This window comes from Lathamus discolor, chromosome 2 (assembly GCF_037157495.1).
Source record: "Lathamus discolor isolate bLatDis1 chromosome 2, bLatDis1.hap1, whole genome shotgun sequence".
NCBI classification, from domain to species: Eukaryota; Metazoa; Chordata; class Aves; order Psittaciformes; family Psittacidae; genus Lathamus; species Lathamus discolor.
In genome coordinates this window covers 116,032,274-116,057,715 of record NC_088885.1, presented here as the reverse complement: position 1 = coordinate 116,057,715, position 25,442 = coordinate 116,032,274, and the positions used below count along the sequence as shown (strand labels likewise).

The 25,442-nt window shown below is 39.0% G+C and overlaps 1 protein-coding gene across 5 annotated transcripts in view; it reads right to left on the bottom strand.

Moving 5' to 3' along the window:
- ASXL3 (ASXL transcriptional regulator 3) overlaps positions 1–25,442 on the bottom strand; it is a 126,627-nt gene that overhangs the window by 81,029 nt on the left and 20,156 nt on the right. For 3 of the 5 annotated variants that reach the window (XM_065668198.1, XM_065668193.1, XM_065668195.1), the window contains exon 2: positions 20,539–20,621. In XM_065668198.1, coding sequence (XP_065524270.1) covers positions 20,539–20,594 — 56 coding nt within the window. In that variant the 5' untranslated portion in view covers positions 20,595–20,621. Of the gene's footprint in view, positions 1–20,538; positions 20,622–22,438; positions 22,503–25,442 lie in introns of all 5 variants that reach the window. The other 2 variants (XM_065668194.1, XM_065668197.1) reach the window with 1 other exon arrangement.

Sequence of the window (25,442 nt, the reverse complement as noted above, 5' to 3'; positions counted from 1 at the left end):
CAATTGCACTTAACACCTTTGATCAAAACACTTTGGGCCCTGCAGTCCAGGTGAATTTCTATCCACCTTACTGTCCACTCACTGAGTTCCTATCTCCTCAATGTGACTGTGAAGATACTATTAGAAATGCTGCCAGAGGTTTTACTAAAGTCAATGTAAACAACATCCACTGCTCTCCTCTCATGCACTGAACTAATCATCTGATCACAGCAGAAAGGCGGGTCAGGCATGATTTGCCCTTGTTCATTCATATTGGCTTTCTTCCACACTTACTTGACTTTATGTGCATTGAAATCAGCCATCTTCATTCACCAAAGAAGATAAAACAGTCTTCTTGGCCCTTTTGTCCTAATGAGAGGTAAACCTCCAGCTACAATGAGGCTGGCTGATGGGTGCCTGTCAGAATATGGTCTCAAACAATTATCACCCTGTATTTCTTCCCCATTTACATGTTTGGGTGAAGTGCAGCAGGCTCTGATGTCTCACTGATAATCTTGCTCACCCCTTTCCAAGGCACTACACCTGTCCTTATGTGCAGGCAGAGAATCTTCCTTCTACTGACAGAATCTTCCTTCTACTGACAGATGTCAGAAATTTCCAGCTTCCCAATCTCAGCAGTCTCTCATTTGAATATAATCTCTAGCTGCCTCTACTTCACATTGCAGAGCTTGGGTTCTTGCCTCTGCAAAGATCCTGCTGGTATCCTGTTTGTCCCCTCTCAGGCTGCAGCGTCTATTCATCCATCTCCTTCCAGAGCTCCTTCACCTGGCAATGCAGCACCTTGACCAGAGTGCACTTCCCAGGGGTAAGCCACAGCACTCCCCAGCGCCATTCCTAGACCCAGCAGCTCAGCCCTGGAGTTCTCTCTGAGCTAAGACCTCTGTTGTGCCAGGAACAATCGCTGATGACCATGCACATCAATACCACCACTGCACAGTCTTAAGGAGTCCCACATTGTCCTGAGCTAATTTTCAGCACCCCATTGCATCCCTCTTGTACTAAATGCTGTGATAACTGCTAGGTCTCTTAGCTCCTCATTTCCTGGGCTCTGAGAGCTGTACTCTTGCCTACCAGTTATCCAGCTACTCCTTAAGCATTCATCAAACAGGCACGTGACACTGCTTGGTCAAGTAAGCTGAAGACAAAATACAGAGGTAGCCCACAGATATCAAGTAGCCAAAAAAACCCAAGAGCTGACAGAAGCAAAATGCTTCCAGGGGCTAGCCCTGACCTACAGCAGCAAGCCTCTGAAGTTCCCAGAAGCAGGAGCTCGCAGAAAATTTTCCCTGAAGCTTCCTGAAGAAGCCTGGAAACCTGTGCAACTGCTATGTCTCTGATTAGCTGCCTCTGCTGGAGACCTGCAATAGAGTGACAAAATACACTGGAAAAGAACAAGACTTCTGAGGTGCTGCACCACCCACAGAGGAAGCCCATGCAATATCCAACAGTAGCTTCATTAGCTCTGTTGCGTAGTGAAAAAGGGAATAGTCAAAACAAAGTGTTTCCAGAAAACCACTGTGGGCCAGGTCTAGTTCAGAAGGCTGAGTAGGACTCCTACTTTATCATGCTACACCAGGAACACAATCCTGATGCAGCCACAGCTTCCAGGCACGCTCCTCCCTTGACTGATTAGAAGAATCTCCAGCCTCTCTTATCATCCACAGCAGGGGCTTTTGTTACCGAAGCTGTGCCCATGACAAGACACAACCCTGCAGGTATGCCAGTGATAGTACGTCTGTGTACCTGTACACAAGGCAATGGAGCACTTTCTGCTTTCAACAAGGTTCGCACCAAGATTTACACTGGGCTCATGTCTCTTGCAGCCAACTCTGCCACTCAAAACAACTGGAGTGGCTTCCCCCTAAGGCAGACCACATGTTTCTGCCTCTATGATATGCTCTCTTTCCCCCATTCTCCCCACTCCCCCCTGCCCCCGCCCCCCTTTTTTTCTTTAAATCTTGATAATTTCCCCAACAGCCATATGAATGCTTGTGCCAGCACCCATGGTGCTGGGCAGCCCAGAACAGGAAAAGCAGCTTGAAGAGAGTGGGATTATTCTTTCAGCTGCAATATTAGTTTACAGTAACTGGAGAAGGATGGCCTCAGACTGACACAACCAGTTCCCATTTCAGACTCCTCAGAGCAATGCCTGAATTTCACCTTTTGTCAGTAACACAACATGCTCCCTTCAGCCACTCCCAAACCTACATGCCAGATGCAGCTGCCTCGCCTGAGCTGTAACCCCTTGGGTTGCTACATCTGGCAGGAGAAGATGCAGAGGATGGGAGAAGCATCAGTACCACCCTGCTGAGGGAAAGCAGAATAACCAAGCTTGAAAGAGCTCCACTCCCACCCACATTCTTCCACTCAAGCCCAATGGCTTGTCCTTGCTCTCTCACATGATTTCAATGCAGTTTTCCAGTCATTGCCGTTAAAACCAATTGCAACTATGTTCATAAAATCAGAATAGATGCTTACACAGACATCTTCTTCCACCTTCTCCTAGTAACAAAATGAAAACACAAGAAGCAAACCATAACAGCAATAAGACCTATTATAATTAAATATTAAAAAGCATATTTCAGAGAAATGGCTTAAATTGTGGCAATATTTAACCATTTAAACCAAGTAATCAAAAAGTATTGCTGAGCAAAGTTCACTAACTACAGTCTAAAACTCTTGTTTAGATTTTTATGAGAATTACAGATTTTTTCACTTCAGAAATCTTTAAATCTTGAATGTTACTCAGTGTTGAGCTACCAGCCTTTAATATGAGTGCAGTAGGAGATTACTTTATTAAATAATATTTCTCCCTGATAGAATGGACAACATTAAATCAAATTGCTATATAGACCTTAAAAGTGATTTGTTTTTCTTTCTTTACCCTCACTAGCAAAAATCTTATTGAGTTTGAGTTATCCCAATTAAATTGTTTTAATAACTTTGCCCATTCTTAAAAACTGACACGTCAACATGCTGGCCTGCAGGCATTTGTTAGGTGGTGTCATTTCAGCCTCATCACCATCTGCCTATGCAATCAATTTTCCAAATGAGTAAGAAAGATTTTAATGCTTATAACCATTTCTATGGAAATTTTTACCTGGAAAGAAGTTATCTATTCATTGAATAGCAATGCTGAAACCACTAAAGCTGAATTATTTAAACATAAGGATTTTACAGTTTTTACTTGATGGAAAGTAATTCCCGGGGTCTTGGTTATCACATACCAGTACCACATACAAGCTCTTCCAGTCAGTAAAAATATTTTAATTTCACTGCTAACAGCATTCAGTTACATATTCTTCACTCACAGTGGACTTGCTTGGACTTGTTTCCTTTTATCCTTTCTTTTCTCTCATTTTCATTTCTGTCTTTTCTTCTGTTCTTTCCTTTCACTTTCTTTTCCTTCTCTCTTGTCTCTCTTCTTTCTGCTTTCTCTTCCTCTTTTCCTCTTTTTTTTTCCTTTCTTCCTCTTTTTTGTCTCTCATGTCTTTAATTCCTCTTTGGCTTTTTCTCCCCTTTTCCTCTCTTATTTTCTCTCTCTGCCTCCTCCTCCTCTCCCTTCTCTCATGTTCTCTCTGTTCTTTCCTTTCTGCTTTTTTCTCTTAGTTGTCATTGTCTTCTCTCTGTTCTTTCCCTGTATTTTCTCTTTTATCCTTTCCTCTCTTTTTTGTCTTCCCCCTTATTTCTTCTTTTTCCCCTATTTTCTTTTCCTTCTCCTTTTTTTTCCTCTTTTCCTTCTCTTTCTCTTACCTTACCTTTTTATTTTTTTTTTTTTTCCTTCTTCTCACGGTCTTCCTTGCTTTCTCTTTCTTCCCTCTCTGGGTGGGTTAGCCTTGGTCAGCAACCAGCTACCCACCCAGCCACTCACTCCTCCTCATAAGGAAACAAGGAGAAAAAGGTCTCATGGGTTGAGATAAAGGGAGATTGCTTACCAGTTAGTGTAAATGGCAAAACAGACTGGACATGGGGAAAATGAATTTATTAAAATTTATTTGTGTAGACAGAAACAAAGACAAAAAAAAAAAAAAACCCTCCATAATTACCAAACAACAGCTCCCCACTTCCAGGCTCAACTTTCCTCCTTCACTCCTGATTCCTAGTCTACCTTCCCATCCCTGAGCAGTAGATGGGGGTGTTACAATTGGTCCGTAACACCTCCTTTCTGCCTCTGCTTCTTCTTGATACTTTTTGTTTGGTCCAGTTTGGGCCCTCTATGGGCTGCAGTTCCTGCTCCAGCCTGGGCTCTCCATGAGCAACAGCTCCTTTGGGAAATATCAAAATATTTGACAGTAGGGTCTGCATGGGCTGCAGTGCAGATACTTGCTGAGGCTGCAAGGGAATCTCTGCTCGGGTGCCTGGGGCACCTTCTCTGCTTCTTCTCTGACCTTGGGGTTGACACTACTGTTTCACACTTTTTTAACCTCCTCATCTGCCTGGGTGCTAGTTTTGCCCTATCAAACATACTACTGCAGAGGCACCACAATCTTGGCTAAGGGACTCACCAGTGCCCTGCAGTGGGTCCAATAGAGTTGGCTGGAATTGCCTGTGTCTGGCTGGGGCAGCCCCATCCTCAACTCATAGGGGCCGCTCCTGCAGCTTCCCAGTGCCTTGTCATGTACAACTCTTCTTTTTCTCTCTCTCCCTTTTCCTCTTTTCTTTCATTTCCTGTCCCTCTCTCTTTTATCTTTCTACTTCTCTATCTTCTCTACATCTTGTTCCCTCTCTCTTATTCTCTCTTCCTCTTCTCCCTTTCTTGGTCTTCTCTTTCTTGCTCTCCCCTCTCTCTTATCCCCCTTTATTACTGCACCCTGTAATGTCCTATTCCAATAAAAAAACATACTTCTTTTAAAGCAGAAGTATAATAATAAACCTCTTTGTGAGACAAGGACTGAAATCAATACATTTCATTTAATTTTTGTTCCATTCCATTCAAAACAAAGAAAGTGTATCATATTACAGTCCTTCCCACTCACAAAAATTCAGGGGAATCTCCACAGCTTTTTTCTTTGTTTCTTCTCTCTAGTTCTCAATAAAGGCATGACTTCTAGCTGAAGGAATTTAGAATTTTAAAAATAAATGTCAAATTCTGGAATAATTGTGCAAAAAGTGTTTCATTTTAGCATCCAAAACACTGTATCCAACCCCAAAAGAGTAAAGGGTAAGACATGAGAATGACCTATTTGTACATCTTCAGTTCACACTAAAAAAAAAAAAAAATCAAAAATTTATTGCATCACATAGAGGAAAGAATGAATGAAAAGAAACACTCTTTCCTTACAAAATATTTTTCTCAATATTCTTGTATTTAAAGAGTTTTTCAGCACTTGAGAATATTTTTCTCAACCACCAACACAGGCATAAAAATCAAACTGATTCAAAAAGATTAGATCCAAAAGCAAATTACTGTTTGTTAATAATATTTACTCCTACAAAATACTTCTCTAAGCAAGATGATACTTTGAAACTTCACATGAAAATCAAGGCAACTTACTACAACTGACTTATACGTGTCAATTATGTCCTTCAATTATTTTTGTTAAGGGCTCTTAGCTTGTCTTAAAGCCTGAAAATACATACAGAACGGCAGTCACATACATCCTGTACCTTTAAAATTATAGCAACATATGATTTATTGTACTGTGTCAAATTAAAATATTTGGGTGGATGTGAAATGTTCAAGTTTTATTCGTTGTACATAAGGGAGTTTAACTTGGCAAAACAGCATAGCAAAAGGTCTTTCCTTCCCCCAGAGGACTGAGCAGATACTTTTATGTGTTTTAACTTAATCCAGCTGTTGCAATTCCTACTTTTAGATTAATTTATTCTTTTTTGACTTGAACAGCTAATTAAGTTAGGAACTGAAAGACTTCAGTTTCTATTCAACTTATAACTAAAAGTCAGTCTAATTTCAAAATGTCACACATGATGTTTTAAAATTATAACAATAGTAACTGTCAAATAATTGGTAAAAGCACAGCACTGATAAGTAAAATAAAAGTTTTAGACCGGCCATTACTGATAGCCACATCATTCCATCTGAAAGAAAGTCTGATTATGCTGAAGTCATTAATAAAGTCCCTTTGAATGTAGGGACTGAGACACAGACACACACAAAGAGCAAGCCAAAGAAATGTAACATGTTGTGGCATCACAAACAAAATTCAGTCTTCTGATCACTATGTCTAAATATTTTTAATAAATAATTAAATGGTAAGTATAATATTAAACCAACTGATAGTACCGATCATGTAATGAATTCCTGGATTGTAAACCTGGGCACAAATAATCTTGTATCACTAGAATCATAGAATACAAGGTTGGAAGGGACCTCAAGGATCATCTGGTCCAACCTTGGAAAGGTAAAGCATGACTGCAACAGAATGTCCCAGCACCCCATCCAGCTGAATCTTACAAGTGTCCAGTGTTGGGGAATTCACCACTTCCCTGGAGGGATTAATCCAATGGCTGATTGTTCTCATTGTGACAAATTTTCACTTGTCACCTCATCAGGAGTAATTTGTGTCCATCACCCCTCATCTTTTCCACATGACTCCTTGAAAAAAGGGAGTCTCCATCTTGTTTTGCAGCCACCCTTTAGCTACCTGATAAGGTCTCCCCTGAACCTTCTTTTCTCAAGGCTGAACAGACCCACTTTTTAACTCATACAGCAGTCTTTTTCCTCATACAGACCTCAGCCTTTCCTCATACAGCAGGCTTCACAGTCCTTTTATCATCTTTATGGCCCTTCTCTGGACCCTCACCAGCTTGTCCACATCTTTTTTTGTATAGCAGGGACCAAATGCTATACAAAACTGAACACAGCATTCCAGGTGTGGCTTGACAAGCACCAATTAGAGTGAGATGACAACATCTTTATCTCTGCTAATGATGCCCTTGTTGATGTAACCCAGCACCTTATTGGCTTTCTTTACTGAAGCTGCACACTGTTGCCTCATGTTGAACTTCTTGTTCACCAGGACCTCCTGATCCCTTTCCAAAGAGCTGCTTCCAATCTGGGTAGATCCCAGTCTGTGCTGCTACTACTATGTTACTTTATAGAGTTCAGTACATCTTCTGACTGAATAATACTTTGATGTAATTGTTTACATTAAGAGCCTTAAGCTACTACTACAAACAGAAAGGTTAACGGATTGGGTTTAGTGGTGTTGATTTTGGATGAAGGGGACAGACAGTTAAGGGTATACATACAGTCTGAAATTGCCTAATTGTCACTGGCTATAAGATTCTCTGTCTCAAAGCAAGCAGTCTTTAAAAAAGCAAAACAACTTCCTGCTTGTCATGTAATCTTAAAGATATCTTCTCAAAAAGTTTCTTGCTACCCTTCATAGGTCTTTTTATTTTCCTTTGTGATGACTGTTGGGGACACGTTACTTTTCACGATTGCATATTTGGTAATGGCTACCTAAAGTATTTATCAGTCCAGGTGTATTGGTAACATAAGAAAGAAAGCAGTAACAAGTAATGGGGGCCATTTGCAAGAGAAAAAAAAAATTATCTAGATCCTACCCTTATTTTATTTGTAAATGAAATATAAAGGCACGCAAATTAAGCTCTTTTAGGGAAAAAAAAAGGTACAGAATGGTGTACCTTGACAGATTCCTGATAGCAGATAAACATACCTTAAAGAAACTTATTGAAACATAGAAAAGACACAGCAGTAGCTATGGATGCCCTAAGATGCTAAATAGCATGAAACAGTTAGGTATTTTTTGCTTTAGTTTAGGTTTTGTTTTAGTAAGTACTACCTTCCAGGAAAAGTCCTACTAAATCCCATTTTCCTTTTCTCCTAAGTAAAATGAAAACCAAAAGAAATTGGGTAGACGAAGAGGAGGGAGGAGAGGGGGGAGGCAAATATCAATTTGTACTCTGCTGAGCACAAACAGCAAAACAGTTTTTAGAAATTTTTTGAGCTCCCTCCCATTATCTTTGCTATTGAAACAACTGAAGAAAAGCTGTATTTGAGCATAATTTTGTAGTTTACAACTTTATATGCATATAAGTGCATGTGTATGCGTACAAAGGTGAATTTGTGGGTCTATCTATACACTCAAGCACATGAACACAGTCTCATACATACAACATTTAAGTTCTTGTATTTACACTTCATTTTGATATTTATGTTTTGGTTCTCAGTTCTCTGTTGCTACTGCACACAGTTTACTGCTTCCACATGATTACTGCTTCGAGCATACAGCTATCATAAAACAGCCTCACTGACAAAGGCAGAGTTTATATGGTTTACCAGCAGAAGATGGGAGCTTTCTCTACCCCTGAAAGAAAATCAGATCTTCCATAAAACATGTTTTTCCTTCACATGGTAGTATGTAAGCTAGCAAAAGATATTTAGGCACTTTAAAAATCTGTTTTGAAACAAAGAGTGTGCATGTAATTTACTTTTACAATAATTAAGATGACTACTTACGAGATCCAAAATAAATAAAATGGAATTGCTATCAGCTAGCCTTAGGGAAAAAAAAAAAAATCATATGAATGTAATAACATTTTCTTCACAGTTATACCTGTACTTTTTCATGTACTTAGTGAAGTTCTGAGGCTTTTTTAGGCCTTGATTCTATAAAAACATACTTCAAAATTTTAAATTTAACATTAAATATGCCAGTGCATGACTGTAAGAGAGCTAGTAAAATTTTCAGCTCACGCAATAGGAAGAACACAAGAAAACATTTTTTCTCCTATTTTTTTCCCTTGCAGTTAAGAAATGGTTTAATTACAGTTAGACAAAAACACATACCTGGATCTTTACAGAAACATAAAAGACACCCACAGCAAACTGTTCCAGAAAATAAATTATTACTAGAAAATGATGCTTTCATAGAAAGCCTGACAATGTTTTCTTCTTTCACGTTCAAGTAAAACACATTTAATTCAGTCTGCCAGAAACAGCTATGCTTCTGCTCTGTGAAAAATATGCTAATGATGAAAATAAGGACTTGACAATTTACTGAATACTAAGCGGAAAATTTGTAATGCACTGCCGGTGTTGTAGTGTTACTTTAGGCTTTTTTTTTTTTTCCCCAGTTGCTATGGAATACCAGAAATAGCATTAAAAGAAAAATATTACACCATTTTGTGGGATGTTGTGCATGTCTCTTAAGACACAGTCTTTAAAAATAAAGACAAAAGTCAGCTGTGGGATAAATGAAATTCAAAGCAGTAATAACCAATAGGTTTAAAGACTATCTTTTCAATGCAAAACAGAAATACAGACAAAACTGAAATGGAGGAAAAAAAAAAAAAATAAATCCAACCCCAAGAAATAAATCTCTATCAGCAACTAGCAAGTTAAAACCTAGAACAATTCATTTCACACCTGCAAGAAAAAGCAGCTTCTTAGGTTACTCAGATGTTGCAACAAAAGCTCATCAATCCATTAAACCAGGCATGTCTTCAAGTTCCCAGCCAGACTTCAATTTTCACTGCAGGTTTTAAGTCTTCAACAGCATAAAACTCTTTTCCTAAGAATATTTTACCTTACTGTTCTTTCAAAAGGTGACTCCTTTTAGCTAAAGTCTCCATATCATACTGTGTCTGAAAGTTTGATATGTATGGCTGCTCCTGACAGGCTTATGTGATGAATTGCATTTGCCAAGTACTTCTGAAAGAAAATGCAGTAGATTATTCTTGCCTTTTCTAAGCACAACAGAGCTGAACAGGGCTGCTGGCTACTCAGCAACAGCTCTTGCACTTTGCCCCTGACTAGCACGCACTGATACTAAGCTTTCTTGCAGATCTTGTTTCTGACTTGTATTTTAGAAGTAGTTTATTGTGTAACAATGTGACAGATCTTCACATGAGAACAACGGCATAAGGAAGAACACATTCTATCAAATCTCTGTTTCTGAAAGATATTTTTGAAGGTTTTGGCAACAATGGACAACTATTACTGGAAAGCATTTCTGTGTCCTTACTCCTCTTCAAAAGATGCTGGCAAAGCAGGTTAATAAAGGTAGTAAAATCAAACACCATACGTATCTACCTACCTTTCACACAGTCATGGTTCATTTTATAGAACTGCAGGTAGACTTTGGATAAAAGAACAGGAAAACCTTCTGCAGACTGTGGAAGGTCTCATGCTGTATGCTACAGGACACATACTGGACACACACACACAAATCCCAACCACCAAAAGAAACAAAAAACCACAAACAAACAAACCAAAACACTGGCACTGCTGAGAGAATGGATTAAGGATCTCCTGGAAGGCATGCTAAGGCACATGAAAAACAACAAGGTGTTTGGTGACAGCCAGCATGGCTTCACTAAGGGGAAATCCTGCCTCACCAGTTTGGTGGACTTCTATAATGCGGCTATGGAACTGATGGACTGGGGTAGAGCAGTTGATATCATCTACCTGGACTTGTGCAAAGCATTCGACACTGTCCCACACAACATCCTTGTCTCTAAATTGGAGAGACATCATTTTGAAAGATGGATCACTCGATGGATAGAGAACTGGCTGGATGGCCGCACACAAAGAGTTGTGGTCAACGGCTCAACGTCCAGTTGGAGACCAGTAACCGAGTGGTGTCCCTCAGGGATCAGTGTTGGGACCAATCCTGTTCAACATCGTTGTAGGCAACATGGACAGTGGGATTGAGTGCGCCCTCAGCAAGTTTGCCAGTGACACCAAGCTGTGTGGTTCACTTGATATGCTGGAGGGAAGGGATGCCACCCAGAGGGACCTTGACACGCTTGTAAGGTGGGCTGATGCCAACCTCATGAAGTTCAACCATGCCAAGTGCAAAGTCCTACACCTGGGTCAGAGCAACCCCAGGCACAGTTACAGGTTGGGCAGAGAAGAGATACAGAGCAAACCTGTGGAGGACTTGGGGGTGTTGGTTGATGAGAAAATGAACATGAGCCGGCTGCAGTGTGCACTTGCAACCCAGAAAGCCAACCGTATCCTGGGCTGCATCAAAAGGAGTGTGACCAACAGGTCAAAGGAGGTGATCCTGCCCCTCTACTCTGCTCTGGTGAGAACTCACCTGGAGTATTGTGTGCAGTTCTGGTGTCCTCAACAAGAAAAGGACATGGAACTGCTGGGACAAGTCCAGAGGAGGGCCACGAGGATGATAAGGGGGCTGGAGCACCTTCCATATGAAGATAGGCTGAGAAAGTTGGGGCTGTTCAGCGTGGAGAAGAGAAGGCTGCATGGAGACCTCATAGCAGCCTTCCAGTATCTGAAGGGGGCCTATAGGGATGCTGGAGAGGGACTCTTCATTAGGGACTGTAGTGACAGGACAAGGGGTAACGGGTTAAAACTTAAACAGGGGAAGTTTAGATTGGATATAAGGAAGAAATTATTTACTGTGAGGGTGGTGAGGCACTGGAATCGGTTGCCCAAGGAAGTTGTGAGTGCTCCATCCCTGGCAGTGTTCAAGGCCAGGTTGAACAAAGCCTTGCATGGCATGCTTTAGTGTGAGGTGTCCCTGCTCATGGCAGGGGGGTTAGAACTAGATGATCTTGAGGTCCTTTCCAACCCTAACTATTATGATTCTATGATTCTACCTGATGAAACTTTCCCAAGATAACTTCTGTAACTGATTGTTTTGAATGCGTTAGATCTCTTAGATATCCTTAATTAATTTCTCTTTCTGAGACGTGCACACAAACTTTAAAGCAAAATTACTCTTTGAAATACAGAAACAAAGGTGAAAAAAGATCTGTAGCATATTTAAATATTGCTAAAAGAGAAGTTACACTTTCTGGAAAAAATGTGGGAAGAAAGTTATCACACAATATACACTTCAGGATAATGCTATAAAAGTATGGTAACACCAATGTATAAATCAGGAGGTTTCTCTTTTCATCAGCCTGAACCAGATTATTACTTTTGAGTCTCTTCAGTAGTAGTCTACACTGCGACACAATATAAGAAAAAGACAAAAAAACTTAAGTTCTTAAACATCAAAATGTAACAATAAAGAAATTATTACACTATTCAAAAAAAGCTACACTGAATTTGTTGACTAATTCAAACTATTTAGTCACAGCTGTTGTCTTCTTATGTTGTACTTCAAAATAAAATGGTCTTTATCAGGAACTGTTGTAATTACTGCACAAAATAACTACTAAAACTTATAAGAACACCAGCATTTGCATCTGCACTGCTATCCATTATTTGTTACATTTAATTTGCTGGATTTCCTCTTCTATTAAAAAAAAAAAAGAAATATATTTCTTATGGCATTCGCATTCACATATTAGGGGGATCTGAATTTCAGCAAGTTAGGCTGTGACAAAGAGGACTTGGGCATGCGTACAAAGAGAAAATACTTTTGCAGTACAGACCTTTAGACACTGAAACATGTTTATCACATCACAAAACAGCAGAATTTTTCTTATTACAGCTAAATAAATTAGCTTTTAAAATTTTCACATTCCCACTGAATTATTATAACTTGGCTATGAAATGACCATATGCACCACTCTCCTTTACCAGTGAAGCATCAAACAATAAAAAAGCTTTCTACACTGCACTAACATGATGTTCTTTGAGAAAATACAGGTTAGGCATGGGTGGGAGGAGCAGAAACCTAAGAAGCTACACAGGTAAAATAAAATACATAAAAATAACATATATATAGATGTGCATATATACACATATAATATACATAAAAATAAAAAATATTTTGATAATACAAAGCAAGCATGTCACACAGGCTGGATTCCTCCTTTCCCAGTCCCCAGTGCAGACATGTTTTGCAGAGCTGCTCACAGATTTAAAGTAAACAACTTTATGGCAGATATTTTTCAAAAATAAAAAAAACCCCAAGCCCAAGCAGAACTATTTCCTATTATTTTCATGGCAAGTGGGAAGATGGTTACAATATATGTTTTAGCACTCAGAGAACTATTCTACCAAATGGAAAACTGAAGAACTGAAGTACTGAACACTACAAGAGCAAAAATGTTTATGGAAAAATAACAGTAACATCATAATCCTTAAAAACAGAAAACAGAGGATCAGCTGTTCTGAAATCTCATTTTACCTGCACATTCAAGAACAGACAAACAGGGCAAAGTACAAAACAGGAAGGCATATGAACTTTTCTAAACAGTTATAAATCACGTATTGAAGGTCCCATATGTGATAAAATTATGGAGTTGTGATTTTATTTCCTTATGATTAGTCCTGAAACCAAACTAAAGAAGAAAGCTTGGTTGGTCCTGAGCCAGAATGTGAAATAAATACTGAAATCTGGGATGTCCACACTGTATTACTGAAGAAAATTTCAGGCACGTAGAATGGTCAAACAGATGGAGTTTGAGTTCCCATGTATGCGAAGGGAAAAAGGATGACATCGGATTAGGGTAATTAGAGACCATGGATGGCAACTCAGTTTGACAAAGAGGGAAGATTAATGCTGAATTAATACCATAGTAGTTTTAGGGCTACATGGCTATCAAAATCTGAAATAATTATCACAAATGTGTTATTGGTGTCATGATGCAAGTTACGGTTCCAGTGCTGGAATGCAAAAATGTAGGAAAACCCATCAGGTTTTACCAGTTAGACTGCACTATGGCATAACAATGCCGGGAATGCCTAGGCAAAAAGGAGCAGGCCTGAGTTTTTCAGCTGGTAAATTGCTGCTATCACAACTGCCTACCAAATTAGGCAGTTTGCTGTTATACTGGGAAAAACAGCCTTTCAAAGAGGTGTCTGAAGTGAATTTATGCAGAAAGATGGGTTGTACTTAAAGTTTGTTTCTTTCACTGCTTTACAGCCAAAAGTGCCACATCTGTAGAGGCATAAAAATCAACCTAATAATGCCAGGATAAAGAATGCAAAAAAACTTTCTTTCCCTTTTCCCATCAAGGCATTCTTTCAGTCCATTGCGGGGAATAACAACCTTCAAGACAAAAGTGTACTCCAGCTGAAGAGGCTCCCCAGTAAATTCTACCAGACATATGCAACCACAGAAGCCTCTGCACTATCTGTACCCTTCCATTAACAATCAGAGCCTTAAGAAAAAGACTGGTTCTTTCATTGAAATTTTTAAAAGCTTTTGGTTTTTGGTGGGCATTTGCCTTTTTATTTTCCTTTATTTTTCCCTTTTTTACCCCTTTTTTGTTCCTTTTTTTTCCCTTTTTTTTTTGTGTAAGTGAAATATAAAAACTAAAATTTGTTAATTATTATGAATCACAATGGTATCTTGAAATTACTTTATAAGAAAAGAAGTAAAAATTTCTTTGTCTACATGCATACAGAAAAAAGGAACTTGAAAATGATAAACAACAGGAGACAGTTGCCAGCTCATTTAGCTATTTACAGAAACAGCAGTATTCAGAAGAGGTTTTATATTTAAGACAATAGCTCTAAGGATGAAGTATGCAAAAGCTTAAACAGACAGTGTCAAAAAGAAAAAAGGATTCGGAAGTGAAGGTAATATTTGCAGGAGTACCATCTTACTTCAAAGCTTAAGACATACGCTGCACAGATCATGTGTTGTATTCCATCGATGACACTACTCAGAAGTTCAAAGTGGGTTTAATTCTAGCTAACCCACTAGTTTAGTGTTTCTGCACAAAGAGTGTAAAATCTAGTAAGAGTATCTTGAAATTTATTAGGGTCATACTTTTCTGCTTTCCTAGACTCAAAAGACATAATATGTTATGATACCATTCATGATAGATATTATCAACGCGGTAGAGTGCAGAAAAACACTGCTATTGCCAGAGCCAGTGGCAAGCATCTCAGTCTTCTGAAAGAATACTGTCACAACAATATCAATAGGTAGCTTAATCTTGTGTAGCAAAAGACAAAATATGCAGAGAGAAAAAGGAGGAGAAGGAAGAGTTAGGACTGATGCCATGATTTTCCTAGTTGAAATTAAGATCAACAAAGAAGCGTCGAGAAAAAGAAGAATAAGATTCCCGATGAAAAATTAAAAACAGAATGAGATGAAAGGATTTTTTTAACCTCTTTTATGAATTGCCCGAACAGAACAGTCAGTCATTTGACAATGCAGAGGTCAGTGACTCTAGCTGAACAGCAAAAATACTATGAAATTATCCCATTCCAGGGTTCACAATCCTGAGTGTAATGGAGGAGAAAAGTACATAGCTAACATCTATGGGCTAAAGTTGCACTCCAAAAAATTAAACATTGCTTGTCCCATTTTGAAAGTTTATTGGCTTTTAACTTGTACTGAGAACCTGTGGCTTTATTCTTACCCAGATAAGTCAATTTCCCAGCCTCACCAAGCAAAGGAGAAAGGGAACTACTGAAAGCCAAGACATAATGTAGAGTTATTAGCATCAAACATTTATCAGAATTTGGCTGGATATTCTCCCCTAGGACTCGAGCAACCTGTATGGCCCAAGTACTGCAAGCTGACCTAAAAAAATCCATAGAAAAATATGGATCAAGGGATAAACTAGGACAAGGAACTAGCATAAGACAGGATCAACCAACTCTACATAACTCCTGACGCACATCTAAATTGTTACTAGAAAGATTTAGAGATCTTTCACATCTCCCCCACAGTCCATGACAGAAATCAATTATACCTGTTAGAAGAAAAAAAGGAACTTCCTATTGCCTAATTGGAATCTTTTCTTGCTACAATTTAAAGGCCTTATTTCTTATCCTATCCATATCAGACATGCAGGGTAACTTTTTCCCTTTTTTTCCTATGTTTTACATATTGGAAGACTTATCTAAACTAAATCTTCTCTTCCTTAATCCAAACACCTAAATCATACTAACTTATTTTATCTCCCCGATAATCTTAAACAGCCTTCACATTGTCGTATGCCTCATGAAGGTGCAGTGTCCCAAACAGAAGGGAATAAATAGGTTATTCCTGGTAGCCCTGCAGGCAATTTTCCCTTAATCACAAAACAGGGCAAAACCAAGAATGGTACTAGGGTCAGAGTTCAATACAGCAAGAAACCAGGAAAATTAGAGATTTTTTTCTGTAAGAATCAGCAAAAATTTTAACACATGTGACCTACTTAAATATCCCCACTACGACCATGCAGGCACCTCTTGGAGAAAGAAAGACAAAGGGACAAAGAAGAACCTGGAAAGTTCCTGGAACTGTGTTAGGACAAAAATCCTTGAACAGAAGACATAAAATGCATTTAGGATGGAAGGCATTACTTAGGTTTGATGTGACCCAGTGGGGGAAGAAGCAGCTGAGAACATTGAGTGTTCATGAAGGGATGATTCTTAATTTTTAGGAAAATAAAGGGTAAACAAAAATAAGAAAACAGGTTTCAGGAAATTAAATTTCAGCAATCTTACCCACCCACCCACCATGCACAAAGACATTTCTGTAAGCACACAAACAGGAAACTGGCCTGCTCTTCTAAGAAGGCGTGGCACTGAGCTCTTACACCAAAAGCACAGCAGTGGTAGTGTCTTTGTTGACACCTAATTAGAAAGGTGTCTATGATTAGACAGCTACTAAAACCAACACAAGGAACAAACACAGAAAAAAATTATTACAAGATAGTTAAATTAGATGTTCTCAAATCAGTTAAATCTGTTGAAATTCACCATAAGGTATTTAGAGCTGACTAGACCAGTCTCCAAATTCTCGTCATTTTTGACAACTTGTAGAGGATAGCAGTGGTTCTTAAAGACTGGGAAACATCTAATGACTACCTTAAAAAAAAAAAAAAAGATGAAAAAAGGCAGGACCAAGAAAGTGGAGATGCAGCAACTGAATTTCAGTTCCCCCAAATTACAGAATAGAAAATATTTAGAAGAATTTAGCAGATAAGAAGTTGAGTGATACACAGACCTGTCAAGTTACTTTAGATCTATCAAAATTTTCTTTATCACACAGTAGCAGACCTTGTAGTTAGAGAAGCAGCAATAGGTATCATATAGCCTGACTTAACGAGTCTTTGGACATAGTTTCTCGTGCAATTTTCATAAGCAGAGAAATACAATGCTGCAAAAGGAAGCAAGCGCTGATAAGCAGATGACACTAAATTTAGAAGGGTTGCATGCATGCTAAAAGACAAGACTACATGTTACAGCAATCTTAAATTTGAGAAATGGTCTGCAGAAGACCTGAGTACAATTCATAAGGTGAATATTAGATTTTAACAGGAATAAGTAACAGCAGAAATAAAAGATGGAGAACAACTAGCGAGTCAGCAGCACAGTGGAAAAGGAGCACTAAGGCTAAAGCGGATCATACTCTGACTAGTAGTCTCTGTCACACTAGCAAAATGAGCAAAATCTTGTGCTAGGAGAATCCAGCAGGTTCCAAGTCTAGAAATTTACAGTGGGACAGGGAAATGTTTTTGAAAGACTAGGTCAGTGGATGCTAGGAAGGAAAAACCAAGGCACTGTGCCCTGGAGTGAGTTGCTGCCTGTCCTTCTTTGTAAAGAGATTTCAGCGTCCAGGTGTGTTGGCCTTGCACTGCTCACTAAAAGTACATGCATGAATGTAAAACAAATACTTATAACACCTTCCCTCATACCCCCAGAAGAAAACCATATATTTTCTACATCCCCAAAAGGTTTGCCTTAAAAGTTTTTACTCTTTCTAGTTAGCAAGTGAACTGTCTGCCTGCTGACCATTTTACAACCAATCATCAAAACAGGAAAGATACTTAGAAAACAAAATTAAGATACAAGAATATGGTGTATAACCTCTCACAGGACATGTCAGTAAGTCTTAATTTTAATTTCTAACATATATCTGCTTTGTAAATTTGGAATTTTCCTTCTATTGTATTTAATTGTTTGAGTAATAAAAAAACCCTAAATGTGCAACTTGATGTCTTTATCGCAAACAAAGAAAAGAAGCTGAATAGTCTGACAGTCTTTTTTTTAAGATTACACATAATGACAATGAGATTGCTGAAAAATCATACGTTATTCATTCAGATTTACTACCACAGCAAAAAGCTTTAGATTAATTAATGCTGCAATATATTTGAAAAATGACTAAGCCAATTAATCTCATTCATCTCTAAATGGAACAGTAGAGAGGAGAATTTTTTAAAGAACTTCATTTAGGATTGCCAAGGTTCTACCAACATTGATAATCAGGATAAAGTAATAAGTATATTAAAGTAGTAACATATTGCTGATACAAGTTCATACTTGTACACAAATCAATACAGAACACACAAATCAATAAAGAATAAAATATGCTAGTGCCATTCTACTGCTTATGACCAGATGACTGCACATCATAAATTTACATCTCTTGCTCATCTTAGCTGGCTGAAGCATAGAGACCAGGAAAAATCATCTTTAGTAATGACAAAGGTACCATACTGGCAGAAAGGTACTGAAAGTAACTGCAGAGCTGGATGATGTAAATGGAAGACTAAATTCAAGGATGGTGCAAACAGAACATTACTTATGCAACTGAGGCCCAATCAACAAACATGCACAATCAGAAGTTAAATGAGAATCCAAATACTTCAGAAAAATCAATACAGAATCAACAGTTTTTGGTTCTGCAATTGCAGAAGTTAGAAAATTTAGGCCAATCAGTTTAGGACAACGTAGCCTATAATGTAGGTCCAATGTTTGAAGTAAGGAGTAAAGAACATCGAATTTTAACTTTACCAGTTACATAAATAATCATGACCACATATGGCAGCCTGCAATCTACTATACATTCACACACACCTGCACATACATAGAATCATAGAGTGGTTAGGGTTGGAAAGGACCTTAAGATAATCTAGTTCCAAACCCCATGCAATGAGCAGAGAATGCCTCACACTAGACCATGTCACCGAAGGCTCTGTCCAGCCTGGCCTTGAACACTGCCAAGGATGGAGCATTTACCATTTCTTTGGGAAACCTGTTCCAGTGCCCCACCACAATACCATGAATAAAAATCAGAATGAGTCTGAATCTCCTTTCCCTGCAACTCTCAGGTTCTTAGTAACTAAAGAAATTAAAGAATATCTAGCTTCAAACCTCTTTAAATGAATCCTCATATTATTTATTCTGTAGCAATTGAAAAGGGCTTTCACATTTTATGTATTTATATCAGAAAAACACTGCCTTCACTCCCTCCCATAGATTCTCCACAGAAAAATTTGTTAACATACTGTTCACAGAAAGCAAGAATTTTCAAGATTACAAAGAAATGCTATTATCAGGCTTGTAAGCCTCTTGCATGCAGTTCTCATATCACAAGAGATAACGAGAAAGCAATCCATTCAGTGCTGTGAGAAGCAGTATTTTAATAAAAATGGATTTTCAGAGTTGGGTTTTCTTGATTTTTGTTGTTGCATGCAAATCATTGCAGCATAACACACATATGGATATTCGTTTTCAAAAGTTTTAATGCCCTTGTTTCCGTGATATCATTACTACATATACTCAAAGTACTATTTCTTGACTGGCACTAAAGCATATTATATCTGCAAAAGGTACAATTTTACCAAAATACAGCTATTATAAGCATGTTATGAGGCTACCAACAAAGCAGTGCATGATTATGTAGCGCAAATGATCATGCAGAACGTTCTGGTTTTTAAGAACAGTGAATTCAGTAAAAATATGTCCCATGGTTACTTCTGGTTCACCAGAACAAACTTGGATGTAATAGACATAATGTGCTACTACTACTCAACACAGGCTTTGGAGTGATCTTGTTCTAGATCTTTAGGTTCCACACTAAAAGAAAGCAATTAAAATAAAAGTTAATGTCTCCCTTTCCTTTGAGACAGCAACAAGTATTAAAACAACTTATTAGAATAGAGAATTTGTACTATAGCTTTTGGAGAAAAGGAAACTGAATTTTGTAGGAGGCCCTCACCAACCAAACAGTTTTTCCTTAACTTATTTTACTTCCTGTCAAGTTTCTATCTGCAGGTCAATCAACTAAGCAGTCAGTCAACTTGAGCTGCACGCCAATATCAGCCAGGCATCAACGGAAGACAACTGTTTATTTCCACAGGCTCTGGATAACCCACCTATCCTCTAACAGCTTAATGATCACAGTTGAAGTCTACATCCAAGGTATGCTGAGTTGTATCCAGCCTCTGCAGCCACACAGACTAGCTCCCAGTGTTCAAAGGCCCCCCTCCCTCAAATCCCAATTCTTTATCAGCACAACCCCTGTCACCAGCATGTCTTAACAGTGATTTAAGTGCCACACCACAAACCCAAGTGAGAAAAAGAGTGTATCTAGCTCCATCTCATGTCTGGTTCATGCACATGGTGGCAGAAGCAACCCAGCTGTCAAGCTTCAGTCCTTAAGCAAAAATGAGATGTAGCACTGGACTGCCTAAGCAGATAACATTGTCTTTCTAAAGAAAGGCCATCAAACTGGACCTGGCCCACAGACTCCTTTTAAAGGTAAAAAGTTAAGCCAGCACTAACCATTTTAAAAGCTGTGAACTAACAAACAAAACCCATCAGCTATATTTCCCACTTTGGTAGTGAAAATCAATTCAGCCATTAGCCAGCACTTTCTGTTTTGTAAAGATAATATACCATTCCTAGATGGTTTTCACAGAGATAGCAAAAATACAGAGCATATAAACACTGACCTTGTTTCTTTTAACCCTTCTTTCTGAATGACTTCCAGTATTTGTTTTGCAGTCATTGGTGAGTTGGGGTACTTTTCCAATGCCTGAAAAGAAATAATACATGTGTAAGTGACAAGACACAGTTGTCCTGTGAATCTGAAAGGTTATGTGATCATGCAGTTTTTATGTAGCTATTTGTGAAAGGCAGGGAACAGCAGTGTTGAGACTGAAGTCCTCTGTCTGTTGGAAGGCCAGATACAATCCAGGAAACTGCAGCAAGGATAAGGTTTACTTGCTGATTTTGTGCATCATCTGCTACATCTGCCTGGGAAAAAAATCTCACCAGGTTCCAAATAAGAGTCGAAATACACAACTAATTTTATGATACAGCAACAGTTCTTTTCAGGCAGGAGAGGAAAAAAAAAAAAAAAAAAAGAAAAAAAGAAAGAAAAAAAAGAAAAGAAGGGGCAGCTAGTCGTTTTGTTTTAAGAAGTATTAGAGGTCATTTGAATATTCTATACTTAGGTTTTGTCATGACCTCTGGAACAAAACTGGCTAAAACCTTCCATTTGTAAAGCAGGAGCTACTGTGAGAATTGGCACAGATAGGTTTCAATTTTAAAATACTTTTTGTTTCTAAAAAAAACATAAAATTAAGTAGCCAGAACAGTCACAGCACACAAGATGCTACATGACAGAGTGCAGTATATTTTTCCAGTTCAGCTCAGTTTTCCACTCCTTTGCCTTTTCCAATTGAGCCCAAAGTAACCCACTCCACTCTCCAGATACAACCATCTTGTACAGATTTTTCTGGTTTTCCACTTCCTTTTTGTCCCCATCAGTTTTAAGCTGTTAAACAAACAGCCACTCTTTTGCTCATGTAAAGCGCCAGACTGACAGCCCTGGAAAATGAAATCTTTCAATCAACAGTAAAAAGTGCAGCACAGGCCACAGCAATCAAGCTTCCTAGAGAATTTTGCCAACATATCTCAGCCAGAACTTGCATTTCTACCCTGGGTAAGAAAGAAATCAGTTTGGTCTCCAAATTCATCCGATCCTGAGCTTCTCTCTAGTAGTTACCAAATGATGACAACTGTGAAGGTAGCTACTGCTGTGTAGATACCTGCCCACTAGAAACTAGAGACACTATCACATCATATCCAGCAAGTCATCAAACTGTGAAGGGTGCTAACCAGGGCTGTAATTCAAGCAGCTCACCTAAATCTAAAGCCTCTCTACTCACTGCAACTTGACCAGCTCAGCCCTCTCCTGTCATTTTACAGTTCTGATTTACTGCCTGTTCTCCCCTTTTGCAGCCAAAGCACAGTTTACCAAATTCTTCAGTTTTTGTTACAGATGAGCTTCGTAGCCTTTACCTCTCAGTTACACAAAGGAAAATGCAGAAGTGAAGGCTGCACTAGAAAGGTCTGGGAGCTGAACTGAGCTTATCTCATGTACATCAATAGGCAGGATTCAAAAGGGACCCGTCAGGAAAGGAAAACCGAAAGGTGATTTGAAAGGAGAAAGAAGAGTGGGTAGGAAAAAGTATGGCAATGAGTACAGATGGAAGGAACTGCACAGGGCTGGGAAAAGGGCCATTGCACAGCAAGGGAAGAGAAACGATACGATGTGTTAGTGACAGAACCACAATGACACATTGGAAAAATGACAATGTGTATAAAGATTAAGACTAGGATGAGGAAGGATTAATGGTGTGAAGAGACAAAAATGGAAACTTTAACCTTCAGAAAGAAGACAAGGGGCAATGTAAAATGAGAATACACTAAAATAAAGGCAAAAGAAGAGAACTGAACTGGGAACATTTCAGAGGGCAAACTGGAAAGGAGACAGAAGAGGAAACTACACTGTACTGGACACGGCTATGAAGGAAACTGTGTGCGCTTGAAAGTGGGGTTACTCACTGTGGAGGATTCCCTGTTTCTCTTCCTGAGTACAGGCCCCTCAGCACACCTGGGCAGCTCCTCCCTGCAATTGAGAAAATTTGGGTAGCCCTGTCCCCTTCTCTACGACATCACATCCTACTCTATAAAGTCAGTAAAAGTGCCAAGTATTACCACGTGAGTTTGACAATAACGGGAAGGAAACAATAAAGCTATACAAGCATCAGAAGCCACCCTGCTCTGGACAATGGAGAAGGGAGAGCAGTTTGTGCTGAGGAAGCTGCACTGAACTGGTTGTGGAAGCAATGGCCAGACATACGGATGCAGAGGATCATCTTCACCAAACAACAATGGAACCAACAAGCAGGATGTACGACACCACTACGAAAGTTTAATCAAACCCACAAGGCAGATTTCAAATACCACAGTATGAAGTGAACACAGTCAGGATATAATGACAAACTGAAATGCACAGTATGTTAGACAGGCTGAAAATGCTGAAGCAAACAATTGCCCATTGTATGGACTTGCTTTATGCCAGACATGTAGCGTGGGCTGCAGTTCATATACCCCATGAATTTAAGTCTGTTCATCCAACCCTCTAAAGGCTTTTATTTAAAGAACTATTCATACCCTAACTGAAAATCATTAATTGTCCAATTCAAACACCACTTAAGTTGCAAATCTTGTTTTTGTGTACCTGATTAAGTTTTCTTTATCAGAACAAAGATTAATTTAACAGAGAACCTTAGTAAAAATGTTTATTTTTGCCCCTCCTACCACGCTGTCATGTCATGTGTGTTCCATCCCCATTTTTAACCTACCCGTTAATCACACTAAGAAAGTAAAAATAATTACTTGTAAAAACATTTTAATGATGATCTCATTTTCTTCCCCCAGTTATGGAAAACAGCATCAGAATATTATTTAACAGTCTGTGAGCTAATGAATAAACTGAACTGATAATTGCACGTGTGTCTCTTGCTTCTGTATCTCACCATTAACACTGCTAAAAGCCCGCAAATCCCTTTTGCATTTCTAATATTTTAAAAATATTATTAGAAATTCAAACTGAATTACTGTGCCTTAAGGCAAATGAAATGCTAAAATGCAGTAGTATAGTTAAGTCACAGACTTCTTGGTCAGAAAAAGTAACAGGCAACAGGGGAGGAAGCTTTTATCTGTTTTAAGTATCTTTCTCCTTCCTCCCACTTAATCCACCAACACTCATATGGGCAGTGACTAATAACTCTGAAATTAAAACATGCCAAAGTACTGTCATAAAGAGTATGATTGTTTCGATGTATTTTGTGTAAGAAGGACAATGGCAGAAGAATGGTTTGCACTGACAGCAACTTCTATCACAGAGGATCAAATATGCTCTATTTATTTCTGCCATTCAACAACAGGCTTAAAAAGAGACAGCCACTAAATAACTGGGACAAATAACTTGATAACCATCATGACAATCTGGAAGAGAACAGAAGTAGACGTTGCACTGAACACATTCTTGGTGTTCATTCAAACCCTGGTAAATGGTTGAAAGAAAAGAGAACTCAGATCCTACCACATGCAGTGGAAATCAGACCTCCCAGAAAATGGTAACAGCCTGACAAATTGTTATGTTTGTAACACCTACACAAACCAACCCATAACTTCAGTGATATTAAATAATTACACAGATGCTACAAACACATACAGTCCCAAGTGCATCAGAAAAGTCATGTCAGTTATATGGGACAAGAAGAAGTCCAAATTCCTTTTTTCGCCGTAGCATCTATTAGCTTCTGTGCATTGACAACTGCTCAGAAAACTGAGTTGCCACACTGGGAAAAAAACACTTTCCAGTGAACTGTTGACAAGAAAACTCCAGAGCAAAGACTCTCAGCTTTGCACAGAGAAATCCTGAATGCTCCGCTCGGCTACGAAATCGGAAGATAACCTCTACATAGTTAATGGAATTACTAGTTTAATCTGTATACACACAGGTACTTGTGACTACGTGAACCAGATCTACTCAATCGTCTGCATTTCAGCCACTACAGGGGACACAAGCAGAGGGACAGCACGAAGAAAGGAGAATTACGAAGTCGGCCTTCTTGCCACCCATAAATATTCTTGCAGAAAGTGGGAAGGGTTGCCAGAGAAGCAGCCACTACTGACAGAAAATGACTCTTCTAAACCAGAACGAAGTGTGGTCTGGTGCTGCGCTATGGTCCAAAAGCAGCAGGCAGAAAAGTCCAGTGGGCTTGACCAGAAGTCCAGATGCTGACTGTGCAACCAGAATGCAGTTAGCTGGAACCAGGCACAGCGTCTTCTATTTGTGGAAGCTGCCTGCAGGAATCTCAAGGTCAGGTAGCTGACAAAAATCCAGATCATTTTATCACGTCTGCTTGGTCAAATTATAGGCTGAGCCACTACTCATAAACTGAAGCAATTCTCCTTAGAACATTATTTAAAGAAGTTGGGAGGAGAAAGGTACAGTACAGTGCTCCCAGTGCCAGTGCTCCCACTCACCAGCTAAAATACAAGGCAGGCTGAGCTGGACAACTGACAACCTTGACTGCCGAAAGACAGCAGGATAAGAGAACAGAAAAATAACTCTCCTTCTTCTAACCACAAAATATATTTTCTAGCCACCCATTATTAAACTGATGAATTGAAAGATGGAGTCACAAACAGGGTGCAAGAACAGCATCCTGGAAAAAATCCAGCATTGTCTTTTCCAGTTCCTTGTGTGAGGTTAACAGGAGGACTGACTTCTATTGTGGGAAATGCCCCACTCAAATCTTTTGTATTCATTTTTGATTAACGGCTTTAGTCATTGGGGAATTATCAGCAGCCTGGTAAAAGTTCAAAGCCCTTTGTGTGAAGACAGACGGGTAAATGGTTAGGAGAGAAGGGTAGGGCAGTGTACAGAGTGGGGGAAGAAAAGAAGGGTATAGAGATAGATGAAGGGGAGAAAAGAGTAAGAAGACCGAGAAAAAAGAGGGTGCAGATACATGAAAAAGAGGATAGAGGGATG